Source organism: Ruditapes philippinarum, unplaced genomic scaffold (assembly GCF_026571515.1).
Source record: "Ruditapes philippinarum isolate M1 unplaced genomic scaffold, ASM2657151v2 ctg13925_1_1_1_1, whole genome shotgun sequence".
Lineage (NCBI taxonomy): Eukaryota > Metazoa > Mollusca > Bivalvia > Venerida > Veneridae > Ruditapes > Ruditapes philippinarum.
In genome coordinates, this window is record NW_026866570.1 from 1 (window position 1) to 26,474 (window position 26,474).

Here is a 26,474-nt window from a genome sequence, read left to right on the forward strand (position 1 = left end):
AACAGTTGATCCAAATTTTGATCTTGATCCTGAAATTGATTCTTATTTTGATCCGATTATTTTTGTATTTGTTTTGTTATTTGTTGATTTTTCCCCAAAATAGGTTGGTTTCTTTGCAAGTAAGCAATTATTTACATTCCGAATATGTACCATTTACTTCTAGCATAATACCATCAATTTTAGTTGTATAAAACAATGAAAATAAAATCAGGATCATCTGATCCTGATCCTGATCTTTCCTTTGTGAACACGGGGCCTGGTACCTGTGCCATTGATAGTGACTGTTAAATTTGTACTGAGAAAAATGCTTTTTCCAAAGCATAATGACATGTTCAAGAAAACACTTTTTAAGAAAATGTATAAATCAACTGAGACTCATTGACTGGGTTCAAAAAAAAAGATTCTACTTTTAACATGTTTTTCAAAAAGTCACTTGGCTTGGAAAATTTGGTTTTATCTTGTTTCATATGTATCAAATAATCACTTGTATCATAGTTTGGAGACCTTTCTGTTGAAAATGTGTCAAGGTTAAATCTTATAAATATACATGCACAGTGCGTTAACTGGAGTGCGGGTATAGAGTATTAGAGAAGGTGGTGGTGTTGCCATTCTTCACAAGACCTCAATAAAAATCAAAATTGACTCGTCAAGTAAAGATGGAGACTTTGAACAATTCGAATTCATGGACTGTATCATTAGTGTTCGTGACTTTTCAACCCGCCTTGTTGTAATATATAGACCTCCTCCATCCAAAACGAATGGCCTAAGTACTTCAAAATTCTTGAACAATGAGTTTCCTGATTTTCTGTCGAAATATGCTGAAACTGACAAAACCACAGTGTTTCTAGGAGATACAAACTTTCACATTGATAAACTTGATAATCGTGATGCGCAGAATTTCTTATCCATCCTGAACACATTTGGATTAAAACAGTTAGTCAATGAACCGACACATGTAGCTGGACACATTTTAGATGTAGTCATAACAAGAGAAAATGAAAATGTAGTATCTGATATTAAAATAACTGATCCTGGATTTAAAACTTCAAACGGAAAAGTAACACGTGACCATTTTGCTATCCTAATGAAAGTTAATGTTTCGAAACCACCACCTATTCGTAAAACAGTCACATACAGAAAATCTCGTGATATAAACATTGAAGATTTCAAAGCAGATATTAGATCATCTGAACTTTTTGGTCCTAAACCAGACAGCATGGCAGAAGCATCAGAGAAATATCACACTGTCCTTTCATCTTTGTTAGACAAACATGCACCTGAGAAAACAAAAACAATTGTTCTCAGACCCCAATGCCCGTGGTTCAATCAAGAAATACATGATGAGAAACACATTAAACGTAAACTTGAAAGAAAATGGCAGGAATCAAAATTAACTGTAGATCATGAAATATACAGAAGTCAGTGCTTAGTTGTAAATGATGTAATTGAAAGATCTCGTGAAACATATTACAAAGACAAAATAAAATCGTGTGGTAATGATCAAAAACAAATTTTCAAAGTAACAAATCATCTCCTCGGAAACAAACCTGAAGTTAAGCTCCCATCACACACTTCTGCTAAAGAACTAGCTCAAGATTTTAGTGATTTCTTTGAAAACAAAATTGAAAAAATCAGATTTGACATAGCATCTAAAAATGAATGTAATATAACAAATGAATCTAATTCAACTCAAATACAAAAGCCTAAAGAAACATTCAGTGAATTTGAAGTTATTACAGAAGAGCAAGTTCTTAAGCTCATATCAAAGTCATCTACTAAATCATGTGAACTAGATCCGATACCGACTTGGCTCCTAAAAGAATGCAAACTTGAAGTATCACCATATCTAACGCACATGTTCAACTTATCATTTTACACCGCCGACGTACCTCCACGCAATAAGACTTCGATAATCAGACCACTATTAAAGAAAGTCAATTTGGATCAAGAAATTGTGAAAAACTTTAGACCAGTTGCTAATGAAACATATGACTCAAAACTTCTAGAATCTGCGGCTGACTGTCAGTTTGATATGTTTCTCAACACTAACAATCTACATGAACCAAATCAATCTGCATACAGGAAATTTCATTCCACAGAAACTGCACTTATCAAAGTGCAAAATGACATTCTCCAATCTCTTGACAAAGGCGAAGTTACAATATTAGTAATGCTCGATTTATCTGCTGCCTTTGACACGATTGACCACAACACTCTTCTTAATCGACTCGAATGTGACTTTGGTTTTACTGGAAAAGTGCTCGCTTGGTGTAGATCTTATCTCAGTGGTCGCTATCAGACTGTTTGTATTGATGGAGAACTATCTGACCCTGTGCATATGACATACAGTGTCCCTCAGGGCTCTGTATTAGGACCAAAATTTTACATACTTTTCACAAAACCTGTCGGCGAAATTTGTCGAAAACATGGTCTGCAATGTCACTTCTATGCTGACGATTCTCAAATATACATTTCTTTCAAACCGTTGGACAACACCAAAACTGAACTTGTACTTTATTCTGTCTCAAAAACTGCTTAAAAGAAATAACATTCTGGATGAACAGCAACATTCTCAAACTGAATTCAGACAAAACAGAACTTATAGTCTTTTCGTCGGGTAGCAATACAGACTCAGTGAAAAATATAACTGTCAATGTGGACCAAGCTGAAATCAAACAGTCATCAAGTGTAAGGAATTTGGGTGCATTCCTTGATTCAAGGGTTAATATGGAACATCATGTTAGCTCCGTGTGCAGATCTTCGTATGCCCAAATAAGTAAGATAGGACGTATTCGAAAATATATCAACGAAGAAGCTACAAAAACACTCGTTAACTCTCTCGTGACATCAAGACTGGATTATTGCAATGCTCTTCTATATGGTATACCTCAACAAACCATGAAAAAACTTCAAACTTGTTCAAAATACTTCAGCCCGTGTGATTAAACGTACATCTAGGAAAGATCATATCACACCAGTGATGAAAGATCTTCATTGGCTGCCAATCGAATATAGAGTGAATTACAAGATCTTATTACATACTTTCAAGTCACTGAAACAACAATCTCCATCATATATGCAGGAAATGATTCAAGTTTATTCCACTTCCCGAAATCTGCGCTCTTCAAATGCACCTGTACGATTAGTGCAACCAAAAACTAAACTGAAATTTGGTGAAAGGAGTTTTTCGGCATCAGCTCCTAAGCTATGGAATTCACTACCAAGTCATCTAAAAAACTGTAACACAGTAGAAAGTTTCAAAAAACATCTTAAAACACACTACTTCAATTTAGCTTATGGAAAATAATCAGTGACTGTTATGAATGAATTTTATAAACAGTGAATACGAAGTATCTGTTATTTGAATATTAGTTTTATTAAAAAGTTTTTTTTTTAAACAAACAATTTTTAAATCAATTTAGTATTTCTATTGTTTTATAACGATGATTTAGCAAGATCTTATCTATTATTATAAATCCATTGCTAGCATTTTTAAGCACAGAATATTTCTTTTTTTTAAATCAAAAAAAAAAAACAACAAAAAAACTAACATTGATTTATCATAATAATTTACATGTGTTATATAATATATGGCTCGTGAATGCAGAGGGGTCAGATTTCAAGAATATTTAGTGTTAAGGTGTGGGGCGTGGCCCTTTCCTCCTGTGGTGATAGTAGTGATGTCATCCTGGGGGTCTGCATGCGCTGTGGGGAGGTATCTGACTCCCTCGGTACTGGACCTTGGTGTAGCAGTACTCATGCTATCCAGGTTCGTTAGGTTCAATATCCTTTTAGTCTGATGTCGCTGTATTCATTCTTTTATTAATCGTTCATATATTTTCTGTTGTAAAGTATGACAACAAAACAATGAAAATCATCAATATGCATTTAAAGTAGCTTTTAATATTTATTTATGAGTTTATGTTAAAAGGCACATTATTTCTTACACATTTATATATTGAAGACAATTTTAATGTATGACAATAATATTGTAAAGTGAGTTTTAAGGATCTTTAAGTTATATTGTATTAATATGTAAAAATAATTCCATAATTTATACTTTTAATTAGTTAATGCAAAATATTTTTAATGTTCATAATCCTGTTCATTTATATTGTTTTAGACATATATGATTGATGTAAAGCGCCTTTGAACATTTTAATGAAAAGGGCGCTATATAAATGTGGTATTTATTATTATTATTATTATTAATCATCAATGATGTTTCAGTTTATAACCCATGCCAGAATGGTGGTTATTGTACAGACGAAACTAACGGCTATTCTTGCGTTTGTGTTGATGGATATGGCGGGAAGAATTGTGAAATCGGTAACATTTACACTTATTCAAGAGACTTAATATAAAGAAATCAATCAATTAAATAAGTGAAAAATAATGACTTTTTCTTTTCTTTTGATAAGCTAGTGTTTTTCTGATTTTGATGTTGGCGTAATGTATCTCCAACAATTGCCCTTGAATAAAAAATTATTAAGCTGAATATATAACAAATTTTAAAAGAAGCAAGTTGTTTGGGGGCGGGTGGGGTTTTATTATCTCCCATGAGCACATTCGTGAAACTTATGCAATTTTCTATTTTTCATTGTAGTTTTCATTGTTTCCGAGTATTAACCCTGTTTCCAAATTTTATAGATGTATAACTTACGAATATAAAGTCAAGTCCTACATTTGAATATCTATCTTTGATGGGCGAATTTATTTCTGCATTAAAAAAAATCTTAAAAAACACAAGTTGTATATAATAGAATTTTTAAGCAATGATTATATAGAGTAATACTTTGATGTTTCTTTTTTCAAACTAATTACAGATATAAATGAATGTAAGTCCAATCCATGTGAAAATGACGGGACTTGCATAGATTATTTGAATGCTTACAGCTGTTCTTGCGCGGACGGCTTTATTGGTACAAACTGTGAAATTAGTAAGTTAGATGATATAAAATTGCTAAGCAATCTTCATTCTTTTTCATTTCCTTACCACTTCAATGAAATGTACATCTTCTGAAAATATGAATAGCAATTTGGGTACTATTCAATATGTTCAAAACGTTAAGTTTGTTAAAAGTAACCCATATCTTTTTAATTTTCAAATGTATTTTGATTTCAGTTAGAACTTTATATTAATCAATTTGTATAAAATAAATTGATATATACTGAAGTATTTGTCTAAACTATTGTCACTGTATATATTGATTATACTTTTTCGTTAATACAGAAGTAAAAATGAGATAAATAATTCTTGATAAAACAAATCAGGCGCAATTTAGCTAGATATCAGGTACAGCAGTACTTATCTGTTGTTGTTGTGATTGAATCGAAATAATATATCCAAATCGGTGATTTTTATCGCTTGATAAAATCACTGTTTGTCGTTTATATCACCCGGGCTACGGCCTCGTGATATAAATACTCAAAACAGTGATTGTATCGAGCAATAAAATCAGTTTGGGATATAGTATTTTTTAAATAAATTAAACTAACAACAATTTGTCTGTATGCACTTCTAACGAAACGAATCATTTTAATTCTTACTTCTTTCTAAAGAAGTTGAAATTATATGTATTTGTGTTTGTAACCTTTCCTAATCATTGCAACTTGACATGAAACAAGTTTTTTTCCCCTTCTATTTCATTCAATTAGATATCTTAAAATAGGGGCGTAGACGGTAGTTTGCACTTGACAGTAATATCCATGACCAGGCTCCATCAAACCGAGCCTACACAATTTTCAATTTTGCCGTTTTGGATTTTCTTTAGGGATTCCTTTTTTCTCTATTTTACATATAAATGAACTTTTTCAGATATAAACGAATGCTCGTCAAACCCATGTCAAAATAATGGAATATGTAAGGACGGAATTAGTATGTATACATGCGAGTGTTCACCAGGTTTTGATGGTACTCACTGTGAAAAAGGTTGGTACAATTAATTTCTTTGTGTAGGTTTCAAATTTTTACTAAGTATTATACAATATAAGTATTCAAGCCAAAGTTAATTTATCGATAATAAACGCTAATTAAAATTTAATTTAATGTCGTTTGTGCGTTTCTTTCAACCCAATATCTTACATAAAAAAAATACGCTTGTAACCATATTAAAATCAAAGAATATCTTTCTTTAGATATAGATGAATGCATGGCAAATCCATGTAACAACGGAGGTACTTGCACAGACCTTGTAAATGGATATACCTGCACATGCTTGGCTGGATATTTTGGAGTCAATTGTTCTGCTGGTATTCCATCTAATTATCTTATATCTTATAAATACTTAAATGGTTCAATACTTTTAATGTTATCGTTAATATACGGTGTAGATAAAAATGAATTGATATTTTTTCTGATTCGTATACTTAGTCATACGTATTATGTGTATTTTCAGCCGAAATGCAACGTTTTCAGAAACAATATGTATTTTATAATTAAACAAATATTGTAAATGCATTGTAATTTATCTGTTCAATTCCGAAAATTAAGACTTGAATTCTTGAGCACCTATGTTATTGATAAAATGTTGTTTATTCATACGAAAATGATATCCCAGTTGTAGACAATTGTGAAGAGAATCCATGTGAAAATGAAGGAACGTGTGAGAACATGATAAATGCACGGACATGTCATTGTGTTGATGGCTATGAGGGTAGTAACTGTGAAATAGGTAAATTTCATTTACCTGTAATTGATGATTCTGAAGATATATATAATTCAGAACGTTTTTTATACCTGCTAAGATTAGAAATGATGTCATGTTGATACAGTACGATTTGTCTTTAAAAGTGTTCTAAGTCGTTTTTTTTATTATTAGCGGCTCATTTATTATAGCGTTTTTATACGTTAAGACAAAAAAATGTTTCCTTTAAGTTGTATGAGTAAGTAGAAACATATTAATAGAAACATAAAATTTGTAAGTGAATGACAAAAGCTTTGGTCAAAGCTGAATTAAGTTAATTACTGTAAAGATTCCTTCGCATTTTAAGATATAAATGACTGTGAGAACAACCCTTGTCAAAATGGCGGAAGTTGTACAGATTTAGTAAATGGTTATAAATGTACTTGCGTGAATGGATATGAAGGAACCAAATGCGAAACAGGTAAAACCTCCTATTAGATAAATCAGCAACATTGTTACATGTTATAGTATTGAGTTCCTTCAAAGTAATTCTTTTGTTACAATAATACGATCTGCTTGTTTTTTAGTTTAAAAGAAATATTGGTCATGCCATTTTTGAGGTTTGTGGATTTTTTCTCGTTTCAAAACAAACATTGATATATTTTCAAATATTTTACATCGAGCTCATTTTAACATTTCAACTTTTTGATTATTTATTTGTTCACGCGTCAAGACTTATTAAGATATAGGATGCTGGTATGCCAGTATGCTCAGATATCAAATATATGGCAATAGACAAAACTTTGCCTTATCTAAATAGATATTCAATGATTTCCTAGCTTTTAAATTTGATATATTTAGTCAAAGGTACTTATTTTCCTACATTAAAGACAATTTCGTAACGTAGAGATAATTTTTAATAAAATAATGGGGATAGTTGAATATTTTATCTATTGCATCATATTTTATGATGATTAATCATGCCATTTCCAGATATCAACGAATGCTCCACCGATCCATGCAAAAATGGTGGTACCTGTAAAGATCTAGTTAATGCATATGAATGTGAATGTGCTGCTGGATACGAAGGCAGCAACTGTGATTATGGTAAGAGTACCGCGAAAGCAAATGATAAACGATTTTAATAGGGAAAACCATTTTGTTAAAAAGTTAAAATTCAACGAAAGAAAATAGCAGATTTGACTTTTGAATAACGATCATTTTTGTCTATTGTTGCCATTGCTTTGGAAGGGTTATATCTTTTTTTCCAGTACTGATATGTGCATTTTAATCAATTTCAGATGCGATAAAAAAGATAACATACATTTATTTATTTATTTATTTATTTGGATTGTATTCTTGTTCACACAACATAATCATTGTTTGCGACGTTGCAAAGAGCTATCATCTCAAAATCATGGAGACGAATAAGAATGTCACATGTCGGTTTATGCCAACGTACATTACTCTGAACATATAGGAATCATCTCTGTTAGCTAACTACTCATTAATCATTTACATTCATTTTTTTCATGAACCTATATCTTACATAGTATGACCAAAAGTGAAAATGTTTATTGATAAGCATCACAAGATTAAAATAATGTAAGTATTTACTGTGTATGTATGTTATAGGATGGCTTATGAAGTATTTAGTCCGTATAATATACCCCATCCATGATTATTAGTAGAAATTGATGTACCGAATTTACTTATTTCGTAGATATAGATGAATGTTCTTCCGACCCTTGCAAGAACGGTGGCACCTGTGAGGATCTTGTCAATGGATATGAATGTACATGTGTTGCCGGATATGACGGAACTACATGTGATAATAGTAAGAAATACTTTCAGTGATTTTAAGAAATTAAATAATACACTGAATTTCAATTGATTATTTGCAATTTTGCGGAAATCGATGATTAATATTATTATTAAAAGATGATTAACGGCGTATGTACGCCTTTTAATTAATACTTGCTTACGCCGTTGGTATCTTAAAGAAGTGATTGTTCGTTAATTTGTAAATGAATTTATAATGATTTCTAAAATATGTATGTCAAAATAAAACTTTTACTATAAGATTCTATATGATTTAAAAACGAAATGTGTTCACAGATATCGATGAATGTTTAAACAATCCATGCAAAAATGGAGCTACATGTACGGATCTTGTTAATAGATATGAATGTGAATGTGTGCCGGGTTACGACGGAAATGAGTGTAATAATGGTGAGAATGTATTTCTGATTAATATTAGACTTATAAGTAATATCGGTATTCGATTATATTGGCGTAAACAATTTAATATCTGATCCTGTTTCATTCATAGAATTTAGCGATTATCAAATTTTTCATCTTCGTTTGTAGATTTCTTGAACCTTAATATATTTGATTATATATAAATAGATAGAGATAACTATTATCTGTAAGATATCAATGACTGCTCTTTTCGTTGTTACAGGAATAGTAGGACTAATAAATACGTACTTAAAAAGATTGTTTAATCATTTTTATCATAAATTAAAAAGCAAGCTTATCAAGCTTATTATCACTCTTAAATATTTGTCTCTACTTTCAAGTAATATTGTCATACATTAATTGCAATTATGTAAAGATTTTACGATTCTGAAATACTAAATATTTAATCTTTTGCATCATATGACGAAAATATTTGTCTCTACTTTCAAGTAATATTGTCATACATTAATTGCAATTATGTAAAGATTTTACGATTCTGAAATACTAAATATTTAATCTTTTGCATCATATGACGAATCTTCCCATGTCATTGGCAGATATCAACGAATGCTCAACCGATCCATGTCAAAATGGTGGTACCTGTAAGGATCTAGTAAATGCATATGAATGTGAATGTGTTGCTGGATACGATGGTAAAAATTGCGATAATGGTAAGAATATAGAATGAGCATATGCTGAGCAAGTTTTTAGAAAAGAGAAATCGCATTACACCAATTCACAAATCAACAAGCAACAACAGCAATTTCGATTTGTTCATGTCTGTTTAATCATGTGCCAACAAGTTTGCCTATGGTTGATATTGCTATGGAAGAATCATCTTATTTTTAGTTCATTACAATACATTTTGTGTGAAAGTGTGAGTGACCTGAGACCTTGATCCGCCAGTAAACTGAAAAGTTGCATATCAACTTGACATGAGTCAGAATTTTCTTCATACTTCATTCCAGAAATAAGTTATATATTAGTTTTATTACAATACATTTTGTGTGAAGGTATGAATACTGTTTAAGCTGGTGCTGGGTGAGTAAGAGATTTTTAAGGTAGCGAAATACCCCATATCTCTCAGCACGTTTCGTAATTTCCGTACCTTATTTCTTGAGACCGAACTATATTGGTTTAGGAAATGTGTATTATATTCCTTTACATTCTACATTGCTTCATAGAAATAAACGAATGCGCTCCTTACCCTTGCAAGAACGGTGGTACCTGTAAGGATCTTGTAAACAAATACGAATGTACATGTGCTGCTGGATACGATGGAACAAATTGTGACAATAGTAAGATATTTAAGATCTCTTTCATTTAGAAAAAAGGAAAATATGTCATTTTCATAGTATGATTGATGGTTGATTTTAATATTGAATAAATATTTATTGATCTGAAATCATTAATATCACATTGGTATCTACCCGGTGGCGTGTCTTTTAAATGTCTACATAAGATTTCTTATTTTATGTACGAATGTTTTCCTTTTCTAACAAATTTGCTATTGTTTCATGGGGAAATAGATATACTCATATTACATTATATCATTATCAGTATAACATCTAATGTTTCGTTGTTTCTACAGTTAACGTAACAAACATTAACCTGTTCTTCCCCAAATATGAAACGACTCTTTAATTCTTTTATTTCTGATAAAAACTGGAGATTTGTTATTATTGTGACATTTTTCTAGACATAACTATATCCTTTATTTTAAACAGATATCAATGAATGCTCGAGCAATCCTTGCAAGAATGGTGGAATATGTAAGGATCTTGTAAACGAATATGAATGTACATGTGTTGCTGGATATGACGGAATGAACTGTGAAAATGGTATGCATATATTTAATTTACTTGTCATATTTACCTTTATATTCTTAATAAATTTTATTCTCAAGTAAAGTAAAAACAATATTGACTATCTTCCCAATGAGTAATATCGTATCAATAGGCAGTAAAAAGTAAGATGAAATCACATTTTTCCACACTCAGGACCTTCTTAAATTTCAATATCACTTGCAAATCATTTTGAGGACAGATACTAAATTTAATGCTTGATAACATCCCGTGCAACATGGTAGTTACATGTAAAATTGTAAACAAATTACGAATCTACATGCCTTTGTCTGGATTTTATTACTGGTAATTACTGTATACAATTATGGTTGAGAATGGGCTTTTTAATCTGTTTTTTAATTACTATAACTATTGTATAATCATACTACCCTTATTCTTTGTTATCGATATGTCATGCATTGAATTCGAAGGTATTGAATGGAGAACTTTCCGAGTCATGATTTGGTATCCTTAATCTTCTTCTGTTTACTTGTTGCATAAGCGGACATAGGCGAATTCATCTTTGTATGTCATATACATTTACGCTGGTATGAGGACAGGAACGATATATTATATAAGATAAAATTAACATAATAACTTTGCCTATTTGGTCTAGGAAATCTGAGAGCATTAATTCACATTGATTCTTTATAAGTATTGCACACTAGAGATTATCACATTGTGTATTTCAGATATCTTTTCTTTTATCCTGTTATATCATGATGTAAACGTCTCGTAAGTAATCTCAGTGATAAATAGGCGCCGCTGTCATGTAAGTATTCTTTGTATAACAATACCGAATCAACATGCTTAATGAGCTTTGGTGTATTTTTATCGCGACCTATCTGATGACATCTGGTAGTCAAATAATATCGTGTTAACCATTTGATGATATCTTCTCTTCGAACGTAAATTAATAACTGCTATTCACTACGTAAAATAACATTCTAATGTTCTACCACTAATCTCCCCTTGGCTGTTGTTCTTTTATATGTAGTGTCATACATGTACACTTTTCGATTTTATGTAGGATGAATGTTTCCTTTTTCTAACAAACTTGCTAATCTATGTTTGCATCGCGGATTTATTAGAGCAGTCATATTCATATTACCATTATGACCCTCATCATTAATCAGGTATAACTCTAATCAGTTGTTGTGTACTACACAGTTAATGAGTAACAAAGCAAGTTAACCTGTTCTTCCGACCCCCAAAATATGAAACGGACCTCTTAAATTCTTTTATTGTCTGATAATATATACATAAGAGAATTTTATATTGTGAACATTTATTTCTGAGACATACACTATATCCTTATTACTTTAACAGATTCCAAGGAATGCTCAGATCCCTTGCAGAGGTCTTAGGTAATATGTAAATGAATCTTGTACGTAATATGAAGTGTACATTTGTTGCATGGTATCTGTACGGAATGAACTCGTGAAAAGGTATGCATTATTAATTTACTTGTCATTAGTTTATGACTCTTTCCATATTTTGACAAACTTTTATCTGAAGTAGTAAAAATCAAGATTGTTACTAGCTGTCTCTTTATCTTAAATTGGTGTTGCTGTCAATAGCTACTAATCAATCGTTCCCTTATACTAATTTATTAGATTCAAATCTTTCATTCCAATAATTATATGTTTTATTGTTGTTCATATAATAGATACATATCTTGATATCTTCTCAAGTTGAGTAAAGTATCTAATATGGCAGTTAAATTATAAATGAAATCACATTTTTTCCAAACACTCAGCCATTCTTAATTTCAAAATATTGCCAATCATTTGAAACAGATATAAATGAATGCTTGAGTAACCCGTGCAAACATGGTAGCACATGTAAAGATCTTGTAAACAAATACGAATGTACATGCGTTGCTGGGTATAACGGACCTAACTGTAACATTGGTGAGAAAATGCTTTTTAATCTGTCTTTATAATTACATAACTAATATAAAATACCCTTTATCGTGTTATTGGAATAGTACAGCAAATTGATTGAGGTAATTGAATGGAGACTTCCGATCATTTTTGTTATCCTTAACCTTCTTTGTTATTGTTTCATTAGCGGCCAAGGCAAATTTATTTATAATGTCATAACATTACGGTATGAAACAGGAGACAATATTATATAAGAGTTAACAAAATTAACATAAAACTGCACTTATTTCATTAGGAAATGACGCATTATTTCACATTGTTCTTGATGAAACTAGATTAATATCACATTGGTACACAGCTATCTCTTTTATCTTAAACAGATGTAAACGAATGCTCGAGTAACCCGTGTAAAAATGGCGCTGCATGTAAAGATCTCGTAAACAAATACGAATGTACATGTGTTGCTGGGTATAACGGACCTAACTGTGACACTGGTAAGAAAAAAATATTTGTTAAGCACATTGAATATAACTCTCCCGAAGATAAATATAACTGCATTTCTTACATAAATAACATCAATGTATCTACCCGGTGGCGTGTCTTTTAAATGTCTACATAAGATTTTTGATTTAATGTACGAATGTTTTCCTTTTCTAACACATTTGCTATTGTTTCATGGGGAAATAGATATACTCATATTACATTATATCATTATCAGTATAACATCTAATGTTTCGTTGTTACTACAGTTAATGTAACAAACATTAACCTGTTCTTCCCCAAATATGAAACGACTCATTAATTCTTTTATTTCTGATAAAAACTGGAGATTTGTTATTATTGTGACATTTTTCTAGACATAACTATATCCTTTATTTTAAACAGATATCAATGAATGCTCGAGCAATCCTTGCAAGAATGGTGGAATATGTAAGGATCTTGTAAACGAATATGAATGTACATGTGTTGCTGGATATGACGGAATGAACTGTGAAAATGGTATGCATATATTTAATTTACTTGTCATATTTACCTTTATATTCTTGACAAATTTTATTCTGAAGTAAAGTAAAAACAAAGAAATTGTTCTATCTCTTATTTTTTAATTTTTGTTGCTGTCAATATTACTGAAATACTATATATCGTCTTATAAATTATTAGACAAACTTTCATCGCAAAATTAATAGTTTATGTTGTTCATGAAAATAGATCAATCTTGACTATCTTCTCAATGAGTAATATCGTATCAATAGGCAGTAAAAAGTAAAATGAAATCACATTTTTCCACAATTTCAAAATATTGCAAATCATTTGAAACAGATATAAATGAATGCTTGAGTAACCCGTGCAAACATGGTAGTACATGTAAAGATCTTGTAAACAAATACGAATGTACATGCGTTGCTGGGTATAACGGACCTAACTGTAACATTGGTGAGAAAACGCTTTTTAATCTGTCTTTATAATTACATAACTAGTATAAAATACCCTTTATCGTGTTATTGGAATTAGTATGTATACATGCGAGTGTTCACCAGATTTTGATGGTACTCACTGTGAAAAAGGTTGGTACAATTAATTTCTTTGTGTAGGTTTCAAATTTTTACTAAGTATTATATAATATAAGTATTCAAGCCAAAGTTAATTTATCGATAATAAAGGTTTATTTTAAACGCTAATTAAAATTTAATTTAATGTCGTTTGTGCGTTTCTTTCAACCCAATATCTTACATAAAAACAATACGCTTGTAACCATATTAAAATCAAAGAATATCTTTCATTTCAGAAATAGATGAATGCATGGCAAATCCATGTAACAACGGAGGTACTTGCACAGACCTTGTAAATGGATATACCTGCACATGCTTGGCTGGATATTTTGGAGTCAATTGTTCTGCTGGTATTCCTTCTAATTATCTTATATCTTATAAATACTTAAATGGTTCAATACTTTTAATGTTATCGTTAATATATAGTGTAGATAAAAAATGAATTGAAATATTTTTTCTGATTCGTATACTTAGTCATACGTATTATGTGTATTTTCAGTCGAAATGCAACGTTTTCAGAAACAATATGTATTTTAATAATTAAACAAATATTGTAAATGCATTGTAATTTATCTGTTCAATTCACCGAAAATTAAGACTTGAATTCTTGAGCACCTATGTTATTGATAAAATGTTGTTTATTCATACGAAAATGATATCCCAGTTTGTAGACAATTGTGAAGAGAATCCATGTGAAATGAAGGAACGTGTAAGAACATGATAAATGCACGGACATGTCAATTGTGTTGATGGCTATGAGGGTAGTAACTGTGAAATAGGTAAATTTCATTTACCTGTAATTGATGATTCTGAAAATATATATAATTCAGAACGTTTTTTATACCTGATAAGATTAGAAATGATGTCATGTTGATACAGTACCGATTTGTCTTTAAAGTGTTCTAAGTCCGTTTTTTTTATTATTAGCGGCTCCTTTTATTATAGCGTTTTTATACTTTTAAGACAAAAAAATGTGTCCTTTAAGTTGTATGAGTAAGTAGAAACATATTAATAGAAACATAAAATTTGTAAGTGAATGACAAAAGCTTTGGTCAAAGCTGAATTAAGTTAATTACTGTAAAGATTCCTTCGCATTTTAAGATATAAATGACTGTGAGAACAACCCTTGTCAAAATGGCGGAAAGTTGTACAGATTTAGTAAATGGTTATAAATGTACTTGTGTGAATGGGATATGAAGGAACCAAATGCGAAACAGGTAAAAACCTCCTATTAGATAAATCAGCAACATTGTAACATGTTATAGTATTGAGTTCCTTCAAAGTAGTTTATTCTTTTGTTACAATATACGATCTGCTTGTTTTTTTAGTTTAAAAGAAATATTGGTCATGGCATTTTTGAGGTTTTGGATTTTTTTCTCTTTTAAAAACAAACATTGATATATTTCAAATATTTTAGCATCGAGCTCATTTTAACATTTCAACTTTTTGATTATTTATTTGTTCACATAGTGCGTTAAGACTTATTAAGATATAGGATGCTGGTATGGCCAGTATGCTCAGATATCAAATATATGGCAATAGACAACACTTTGCCTTATCTAAATAGATATTCAATAATTTCCTAGCTTTTAAATTTGATATATTTAGTCAAAGGTACTTATTTTCCTACATTAAAGACAATTTCGTAACGTAGAGATAATTTTTAATAAAATAATGGGGATAGTTGAATATTTTATCTATTGCATCATATTTTATGATGATTAATCATACCATTTCCAGATATCAACGAATGCTCCACCGATCTATGCAAAAATGGTGGTACCTGTAAAGATCTAGTTAATGCATATGAATGTGAATGTGCTGCTGGATACGAAGGCAGCAACTGTGATTATGGTAAGAGTACCGCGAAAGCAAATGATAAACGATTTTAATAGGGAAAACTATTTTGTTAAAAAGTTAAAAATTCAACGAAAGAAAATAGCAGATTTGACTTTTGAATAACGATCATTTTTGTCTATTGTTGCCATTGCTTTGGAAGGGTTATATCTTTTTTTTCCAGTACTGATATGTGCATTTTAATCAATTTCAGATGCGATAAAAAAGATAACATACATTTTATTTATTTATTTGGATTGTATTCTTGTTCACACAACATAATCATTGTTTGCGACGTTGCAAAGAGCTATCATCTCAAAATCATGGAGTCGAATAAGAATGTCACATGTTCGGTTTATGCCAACGTACATTACTCTGAACATATAGGAATCATCTCTGTTGGCTAACTACTCATTAATCATTTACATTCATTTTTTTCATGAACCTATATCTTACATAGTATGACCAAAAGTGAAAAATGTTTATTGATAAGCATCACAAGATTAAAAATAATGTAAGTATTTACTGTGTATGAATGTTATAGGATGGCTTATGAAGTATTTAGTCCGTATAATATACCCCATCCATGAATTATTAGTAGAAATTGATGTACCGAATTTACTTATTTCGTAGATATAGATGAATGTTCTTCCGACCTTGCAAGAACGGTGGCACCTGTGAGGATCTTGTCAATGGATATGAATGTACATGTGTTGCCGGATATGACGGAACTACATGTGATAATAGTAAGAAATACTTTCAGTGTTTTTAAGAAATTAAATAATACACTGAATTTCAATTGAATTATTTGCAATTTTGCGGAAATCGATGATTAATATTATTATTAAAAGATGAATTAACGGCGTATGTACGCCTTTTATTTAATACTTGCTTACGCCGTTGTTATCTTAAAGAAGTGATTGTTCGTTAATTTGTAAATGAATTTATAATGATTTCTAAAATATGTATGTCAAAATAAAAACTTTTACTATAAGATTCTATATGATTTAAAAACGAAATGTGTTCACAGATATCGATGAATGTTTAAACAATCCATGCAAAAAATGGAGCTACATGTACGGATCTTGTTAATAGATATGAATGTGAATGTGTGCCGGGTTACGACGGAAATGAGTGTAATAATGGTGAGAATGTATTTCTGATTATTATTAGACTTATGAGTAATATCGGTATTCGATTAAATTGGCGGAAACAATTTAATATCTGATCCTGTTTCATTCATAGAATTTAACGATTATCAATTTTTCATCTTCGTTTGTAGATTTCTTGAACCTTAATATATTTGATTATATATAAATAGATAGAGATTACTATTATCTGTAAGATATCAATGACTGCTCTTTTCGTTGTTACAGGAATAGTAGGACTAATAAATACGTACTTAAAAGATTGTTTAATCATTTTTATCATCATAATTAAAAAGCAAGCTTATCAAGCTTATTATCACTTCTTAAATATTTGTCTCTACTTTCAAATAACATTGTCATACATTAATTGCAATTATGTAAAGATTTTACGATTCTGAAATACTAAATATTTAATCTTTTGCATCATATGACGAATCTTCCCATGTCATTTGGCAGATATCAACGAATGCTCAACCGATCCATGTCAAAATGGTGGTACCTGTAAGGAATCTAGTAAATGCATATGAATGTGAATGTGTTGCTGGATACGATGGCAAAAACTGCGAATAATGGTAAGAATGAAGTATGAACAAATGCTGAGCAAGTTATAAGAAAAGAGAAATGGCATTACAACATTTCATAAATCAATAAGCAAAAACAGCAATTTCGATTTTAATGTCTGTCCAATCATGTGGCAACAATTTTGCATATGGGTGACATTGCTTTGGAGGTATTATCTCTTTACGGAACTGATTTAAGCATTTTAATCAATTTTAGATTCGGTGAAAAGGCTACATAATTCCATAACTTCTCTAGGTATATTTCTCGTTCTAACAACATAATCATCTTGTGGTTCGATCCGTTTAGATAAATTAGAAAAGCTCATTTCGGATCTGCGCTACCGTACATAAGTTCAAACTAAGATTTCGGTATAAAATATACGGTTTAGTAACCATGTAATTTACAAAATAGGTTACAAATGCACTTTTTTCTCGAAACACGTGGATTTACTCAAGCGCATGCTTGTGTCTTGGGGGAAACCTGATATCTTGCTCCGTCAGTAAACTGAAAAGTTGCATATAAGCTATGTTTTTCTTACTTCATTCTAGAAATAATCTATTTTCTAGTTTCATTACAATACATTTTGTGTGAAATTGTGAATACTGTTTAAGCTAGTGGTGGGTGCGTATGAGATTTTTAAAATACCAAAATACCCCAAATCTCTCAGCACGTTTCATAATTTCCCTACCTTATATCTTTGAGACTGAACTATAGCGATTAAGGAAGAGAATCTTATTTTCCTTTACCTTTTATATTGCTCAACAGAAATAAACGAGAGTTATAATAAAACTAATTATTCATATATTAAACTAACTGGTATTTGAAAAGTAAGACCGATGTCCTTCTGAACTTGTTCCACAATTTGTCAATTTGACAGATACAAAAAGTAAATTTTATCATATTTTTCACAGATATAGATGAATGTTCGAGCCACCCATGCAATAATGGTGCTACATGTACTGATCTTGTCAATAGTTACAAATGCACATGTATGTCTGGATACGATGGGGCGGACTGTGATAATGGTGAGAAATAAAATATAACAAACCCAGGTTTAGAGAGATCATGTTTATACTGTATATAGCTATAAACAGCGGCAAAAGATCCCGATCACGATTTATTCATAATTCAATTGGCCTTAACGAGCTATGTTCTATTTTATTAAATAAAATGATTTAAGTAGGTAAGTTTAATTATTTTTTGAAATACTGATGTGATATGCGGGATAAAATGTTATCATCCCGTGGCCACGGAGATCTCATGAAAACAAGTAAATACCTGTTTAAATATCATTATTGTTTAATTCATTCGGCTTTGTCATGATGTAATCAGTGGTTCGATACAATTGAATAAGTTTTCTGCTCATCAGGAAGATGTATAGATCAGTTTCTTACAATGAAATGGAGATTATGAGTTGAGCGGACTCAAACGTGGAGTTTTATAGACACTTACTTCAAATCATGACGTTTTATTCTAAAATAGAAATAAAATGAAGTAAAAAAAGTAATGCATTCTTTGATTAATCATGTTTCCCAATAGATATTAATGACTGCGCTCCTGACCCTTGCAAGAACGGTGGTACCTGTAAGGATCTTGTAAACAAATACGAATGTACATGTGCTGCTGGATACGATGGAATCATTGATTCAGAATAAAAACATGTACATAGTATATCAAGTATTGCAATTTCTTGCATCTTTATCATACAAAGTTTTTTATTAAAGTGGACAACTTTTATTACTTGCAAAACTGATCATTTATCACCTATTTTACATCCCTTCCTTCCGATTTTACAAAATTCGGTCTTCGTTTGGTACCGTTTAGATATAAATAAATGTTTCAGCGACCCTTGTAAAAACGGTGCTTGTTGTAAGAATCTTGTAAATGGATACGAATGCACATGTGCGTCTGGATATGATGGAGCAAACTGCTATAATAGTACATAATTAGAAAATCCTATATTTAATACGAACAAAGATTTATTATTCAATAAATCATAAACGTTTCTATTGTGTCGCTTCCGTATAATTCAATATGGTAAAGCTCTTATTAATAAATAAATGTACTTATTTACATATTTCTTGGTTGAACAAGAATGAATTGCGACAGCAGTAATTGTTATCACTATCAATATTATCAACAATTGATTTGGTAAATCTCTTAAATGTATGAGGTTTGCAAATAAGGGACATTTTCTGTGAAAATTTGGAAGCAAATTTGTACCTCGGAAGCATTTATCACAACAAAATAACATGATAACAGCATACTCGGTTTGATTGAGTCTGTACATGAGAGATAATGAATAAGTTATATAGTATGTTTCATGGTTAATTTAGATATTGGATTAATACTTATTGATATGAAATCAAGCATTATTGATATTCCTAATTTCTGTTAAACAAACATTTACTATAGTACCAGTTTATACATATATAAAGTATATTGAGTATTGTATTTTCTTATTCCAATGGAACCTTTAACTTACAAAAGCTGTTAATTGAAGAGGACAATTTTTATTTCTTTCAAAAACTGGTCATTGCTCACGTATTCAACATCCCTTCTTTCCGATTTTTCAAATTCGTTATTTTTTGTTCCGTTTAGATATAAATGAATGTTCCATAGTGAAACAGTATCTTGTATGAAAGTCACATACAGTTTACATTTTGCTACTTTCTGAATAATATTTTCACGTTAAGCTCTTCTTTTCTCAGATAAAAGGCATCTAACTTGCTCTAAAACCATAATGTTAACGTTATAAAAATCAAGTTTGCCCTCCAATGGATTTGAATCTATAAAGATTTATTTTATTTAATTAACAAATTGAATGTTATTTATAAATATCAATGAATGTTCAAGCAACCCATGCAAAAATGGAGCCTCGTGTTTTGATCGATTAAACGGATATGAATGTATATGTACGCCCGGATACGACGGAATTGTATGTGATAATGGTGAGAAATATAATCTTTATACATTAAGAAGACAAAATAAACAAAGTTTATAGTTATGTATTGTTTGTGAAGCGGGGTAGAAGCCTTGATCATTTGGAAAATATATACTGATAAACCAGATTTATTACTTATTATCATGCATTATATAAAGGTTATTTTATCAATCTAAACTATTAATGTCCTTATACAGATATAAATGATTGCTCCCCTGACCCTTGCAAGAATGGCGGTACTTGTGACGATCTTGTTAATAGTTACGAATGCAGATGTGTAGATGGATACGACGGAAAAAATTGTGAAAACAGTAAGATATGTTCATTAAAATAATAATAATGCATAACGCAAAGTTCAGAGAGTTTCATTAGAAGAAAATAACATGATTATCTAATGTTACTGCATTGTTTATACTTTTATCAAAACAGGTATGTCATTTTTGTTTGAAAAGTCATGTCATTCTTTACTTTTTCACTTTTTTGCAAATAAATTAAAATACAAGTTTCTAAACACAAACACATTATGCTTCAGATATCAATGAATGTTCAAGCAATCCATGCATGAATGGCGCTACCTGTTATGATCTTGTCAATGAATATAAATGTACATGTGTGCCAGGATACGATGGCAATAATTGTGAAAATGGTGAGGAATAAAACATTTGCTGGGCAACAGATGTCTTATTTTTTCAAGCAATAAAACGACAATTTTTATTATTTACAGATTATATTTTACTTACATTAAATTATTTAATACACTTTTGCCTAAAAAAATATATTATGCTTAAATTTGATATTTGAAAAACAAACTGATAATTACTGTACAGTCTCTTTTGGAAGGTAAGATGAACATCTTTTGAATACACACATAGACAATATGTTACGTTTTAAACTTAACCTACTGCAGGTAATCACAGTACATGTATGATTACATAGTATGATTAAAGCACTGGCAGTGTTTATCAGAATAAACTAAATTAATTTGACAAGTAATAGGGAATTCAGCTTCTCAAACATTTGTTTATTATATATCTAATATAATTAGATATATTCAGAAAGAAGTAACTAGATTTTAATAAATTTCTGAAATAAAAATAGCTTACTCAAAAAATGAGCATAGTATATCTTTAATGTTTATAGAAAAAGGTATACAAAGACATAGCTTTTATCTTTGTGACATTGTTTTAGCATTTATTACATTGTAGATATAAATGATTGTTCTTCTGACCCTTGCAAGAATGAAGGTACCTGTAAGGATTTTGTAAACAGGTATGAATGTTCATGTGCTGCTGGATATGACGGATCAAATTGTGATAATGGCAAGTATTTTTTATTCAGATATAAGGTATAACAATTTTAAAGATATATTATCCTTATTTTTTTAGAAAAATGCTTTTGTTTAAGAAATATATTGAAAATCTTGTAAATTATTCCAGAATATGTCTAATTTGAATAAGCAAAAGTATAAACTATGTTTGACAAGCTGCATTCCTTATTACTTGTCATATTGATTTGGTATATTCTTATATTGTATCATAGTTTGGGGACATATCTGTTGAAATTATGTCAGAGTTAAATTGTATACATATACATGCACAGTGCGTTATTTGGAGTGCAGGTATAAGTAAACCGCACTCCAGAACATGTCCATTGATTGACTAAATTTTGCTGGGGTTTACTTATTGTGATGGCAGAGAAGGGGAAAGCGATAGAAATATCATAAATCAGATGCTCGTTTATAAGTTACTTTTGTGGGGGTTTCATATTGTGACAAGAGGTAACGTTTTTTTATGTTTGATAATGATACAAAATAGAAAGAACACCAAAACACTCGGCAATCTGATAACGCTTCCTCGCACCAATCAGATAGTCTCGTGTTTTGATGCTCTTTCTATAACAAAACTGCAAGTTTCTAACGACATTATGTAATCATACTGTGATTACCTGTAGTGTGTATATCAAATTTGAGCATAATATCTTCAACCAGCGTTTTAGAATTTTTTACTTTAAATGTTTTTGCTATAAAAAATTATTAAGAAAGCAAAATTAATCAAACAACATGTTATGCACATTTGATATTCACCGGTGGCATTGCATTGAAATGCGTGTACGTATTTTGTAAATGAGGAAAAATAAACATCTATCTATCAATTTCAATACAAATAAATGTTGTATGGTCTTTTTTAATAATTGTACAGATATCAACGAATGCTCATCAAATCCGTGTAGCAATGGTGGAATGTGTAAAGATCTTATCAATGGATATGAATGTATATGTGATCAAGGATATGATGGCACTCATTGTGAAAACAGTGAGTTTTGTTCATAAATATTCTTATTACACTTGATATAACAATATAATTAAGTATTTAACTATATTTCAATGTTTGTCCATATCTTTAATGTATCATACTGAAATGTTGCATATTGCTTATTCAAGGTAAGTGCGGAAAAGAAGATGGAATATTTGAACCTTGTCTTTGTTTCAATTATTTTCTATTGAATGCATGTTTTGATTTGTGTTATCATATTTGATTGTATTTGTGTGAATTCGGAAAGTGTTTAAACTAAGAAAAAAGCATGATTTTTTTATTATTTTCAAACAGATGTAGACGAGTGTTACTCCAATCCCTGCAAGAACGGTGGTACATGTAAAGATCTTCTCAATGGATATGAATGTACATGTGTCGTTGGATATGATGGAAGTGACTGTGGCAATGGTGAGATGGAGTGTAACAATATGATTTAGTTTGTGTTCTATTATCGGTTCGTTTAGTAATATTTCACTTCGTGAGATTATGTAAGAATTGTATCTGAATGACAGTCATGGCACGATGTGGCTGTGTTACATCTTATGTAACAGCTCGGAGATTATCAATTTTTATAGCTACTTGCAATGCCATTCATTGCATTATTGTCAGCAATCTAGAGAAAGGTTACCTTTTCTTCGAACTTCTATAGTGTTATATCATTCAAAGTATATAGAAGTGAATTCAAAAATAAGTTTCTTGAAAATTACAATTGAAGGTTTAATTTAGCAAAGAAACGATGTACATGTTTTTGTTCTGTTTTTACAATTGCTTTGTAACATTGCTTGAAAAGGTTTGACCTTAATCAACTTGGTAGTTCCGGTATTCTTACTTGAATATTGTATTATCACTCTAAGGATAATTTGACTGCTTTTTAAATTTGTCTTTTGACGTCTAATATGTGACATGCAGGCTTCATAACCTCTGATCTCCTTTCAAAATTCCATTTTGCTTAGTTCCGCCCAACGCTTTCTTTTACTTATGAACCATACGCCGCTTCTAAAGGAAACGAAAGTGTTGCATTGAATGTTCCATGATAACACACCTGCGGATGTTTCTAAATTCAAAATTGCATCATTTTCAGGTCTTAATGTTGAATTCTGCTTAAGCATATGCAAGGGGCGTGGACGGTATTCTATAAAGATTTGCACGACTGTTATAAGTAATAGAAAAGTAAAATGCCTTTCATAGTCTATGTTTCATATACTGGCTTTACAGCTTTTCGTTTCGATACCCACAGGAAGTCAGCCATTCCGCCTATACCCCACATTCTGGCGCTAAGAAATAACCCTGCCTATTTTAACCTGAGTGTAATAAGTTAAGCAATAAAGTGTAATTTGTTTGCTCACGGAAATTAGCAATGTCCTTGATAGGATTTGAACCCGTGATCACTTGACCATTGTACCGCGATTTGCATAAAATATAATAATAAGATTAATTTGTAAGATGGACAAACACATGTAAATCTTATGTGTTTTAGATGCCTCAATGTCACATTGTTAAGGTTGCCGACTTAAATCATTTGTCCTACACAGCTGTGGGTTCTTTTCCGTTAGGGACTTTTCTTTGATTATTTTATTTGAGGAAGTTTTCACTTAACATACGGAAAACTGAAATGATGCACCAGGGTACCTGAAAAAAATGCCCTATGACCTTAACGGTATCAGCGTCACTTTAAAATCATCAGACCAAGCATATATTTAGAAATGCGAAATAAGAAAACAAGTCAAGGAATACTTCGTACATATAGATTATTATCAAAATATGTTATAAATATTCTAGATATTAACGAATGTTCACCAAACCCGTGTAAAAATAACGGAGAATGTAGGGACGGGATCAACATGTTTACATGCAGTTGCTCTCCTGGTTTTGAAGGAACAGAATGTGAAATAAGTAAGTTAATTTTCCACCAGTATTTGTTTAGTATGATCGGTTTACACAGTGAATACAGAAAATGTCATTCAATTAATAGTGTTTGTCAATAGTGTCCATGTACTTTTGACTATGTACAGAACATCAAAAATGTTATCCACTTTAGTTTATAATGACATTGTAAAACACATATGTGCCCTTTGTTCACAAAGACAAAAAAATCTAAGTCGTATATTACACGAACATTTGTTTGCCTGGTATTCACTTGTATAAGTATAACGAGAAGAATACATTGAATTTGTAGTATGATGTTAACCATAACTTTAGAAAATAATTGAATGTTATTTTGAAAATTATTTTTAAAACATTTAGATATAAACGAATGTATACCGAATCCCTGTAAAAATGATGGTAGCTGTCAAGATCGTGTAAACGGATACACGTGTACATGTGTGGCTGGCTTCTTTGGTGTTAATTGCTCAACAAGTACGTGGTGGTTATTTTTCAGTGTTTCAAATAAGGAAACATGTCCATTTCTATTCTGATTAACAATAATGCTACCTTTGTTTTAGTTAGTTTAAAAATGTGTATTATTATAATTCTTTATCAGTCGTCCGTGACAACGTAATTGTTTATTGCAATAATTACAAATGTTATATAAATGAACAACTCACACATTTTATATATTGCAGATATCAATGAATGTCTGAGTAACCCGTGTGAGAATAAAGGCCGTGGGGAAAAAAAGAAAAGGGGAGGTTTTTGCCATTGTTTTGAGGGTTTGAGGGTAAAAACGGGTGAAATAGGTGGGTTTTTTCCCCCTTTCTTTAAAGAAAAGTTAAGGGGTATTGTTCCCGCATCCCTTTTTTTGAAAAATTTTTGTCTAATTCTGAAAAAATAAAAGTTTAAAAATTTAAAAAAGAAAAATGGGAATGAAGTGCATATTTTTTTTTAACTAAAATTGTATTTTTTTTAAATTAAACAGTTTTTAAAACAAAGGGCGGGACGCTTTGCTGTGCAAAAATTTTAAGTAGTTACTACGCACAGGGGAAGGGGATACGTATCTCTGTCTTGCTTAATTGTTTAGTTATTGCCCTTTGTTCATTTTTAAACTTTGAACATTGTCCAGGACATAGCTCTAAAAGTATAAAAGATATGAAAAAGACACTTTGTAGGTTGACATATCTCATTGTGTAGATGTACAGTGCAAAAGCGCCATAACTCTACCTTGCCTTATTTTGGAGTTTTTGCCCTTTGTATATTTCTTTACTTTGAACTTTGTCCGGGACATTGCTGTGAAACTACTAGAGGTATCAACAAGAAACTTAGTCGGTAGATAGATCTCATTGAGTAGTAGCCTAACTTTGGAATTATTGCATTTTGAACTTTGTCCGGGACGTAACTCTTAAACTACTAAAGGTATACTTTTCTGTGTTAAAAACCTATTCGGGGAGCATCACAAGGTTCAACCGGCTCTTGTTTCGTCAGTTGAATTCTGAGTTTTATAATATTCTACATTTCTTTAACCGTTTGAAACAGATGTCAACGAGTTTATGTTGTTCATGAAAATAGATCAATCTTGACTATCTTATCAATGAGTAATATCGTATCAATAGGCAGTAAAAAGTAAAATGAAATCACATTTTTCCAAATT

At 30.8% G+C, this 26,474-nt stretch overlaps 1 protein-coding gene across 11 annotated transcripts in view; it reads left to right on the plus strand.

Moving 5' to 3' along the window:
- The first annotated feature begins 3,807 nt into the window (after positions 1-3,807).
- The window catches only part of LOC132732950 (fibropellin-1-like), a 35,390-nt gene continuing 12,723 nt past the window's right edge, over positions 3,808-26,474 (plus strand). For 5 of the 11 annotated variants that reach the window (XM_060719478.1, XM_060719481.1, XM_060719477.1 and 2 more), the window contains exons 1-16: positions 3,812-4,329; positions 4,827-4,940; positions 5,819-5,932; positions 6,139-6,252; positions 6,561-6,674; positions 6,994-7,107; positions 7,620-7,733; positions 8,350-8,463; positions 8,745-8,858; positions 9,425-9,538; positions 10,052-10,165; positions 10,595-10,708; positions 12,511-12,624; positions 12,978-13,091; positions 13,483-13,596; positions 13,918-14,031. In XM_060719478.1, the coding sequence (XP_060575461.1) occupies positions 4,182-4,329; positions 4,827-4,940; positions 5,819-5,932; positions 6,139-6,252; positions 6,561-6,674; positions 6,994-7,107; positions 7,620-7,733; positions 8,350-8,463; positions 8,745-8,858; positions 9,425-9,538; positions 10,052-10,165; positions 10,595-10,708; positions 12,511-12,624; positions 12,978-13,091; positions 13,483-13,596; positions 13,918-14,031 (1,858 nt within the window). In that variant the 5' untranslated portion in view covers positions 3,812-4,181. Of the gene's footprint in view, positions 4,330-4,826; positions 4,941-5,818; positions 5,933-6,138; positions 6,253-6,560; positions 6,675-6,993; positions 7,108-7,619; positions 7,734-8,349; positions 8,464-8,744; positions 8,859-9,424; positions 9,539-10,051; positions 10,166-10,594; positions 10,709-12,510; positions 12,625-12,977; positions 13,092-13,482; positions 13,597-13,917; positions 14,032-18,603; positions 18,718-19,231; positions 19,297-26,474 lie in introns of all 11 variants that reach the window. The other 6 variants (XM_060719483.1, XM_060719485.1, XM_060719487.1 and 3 more) reach the window with 4 other exon arrangements.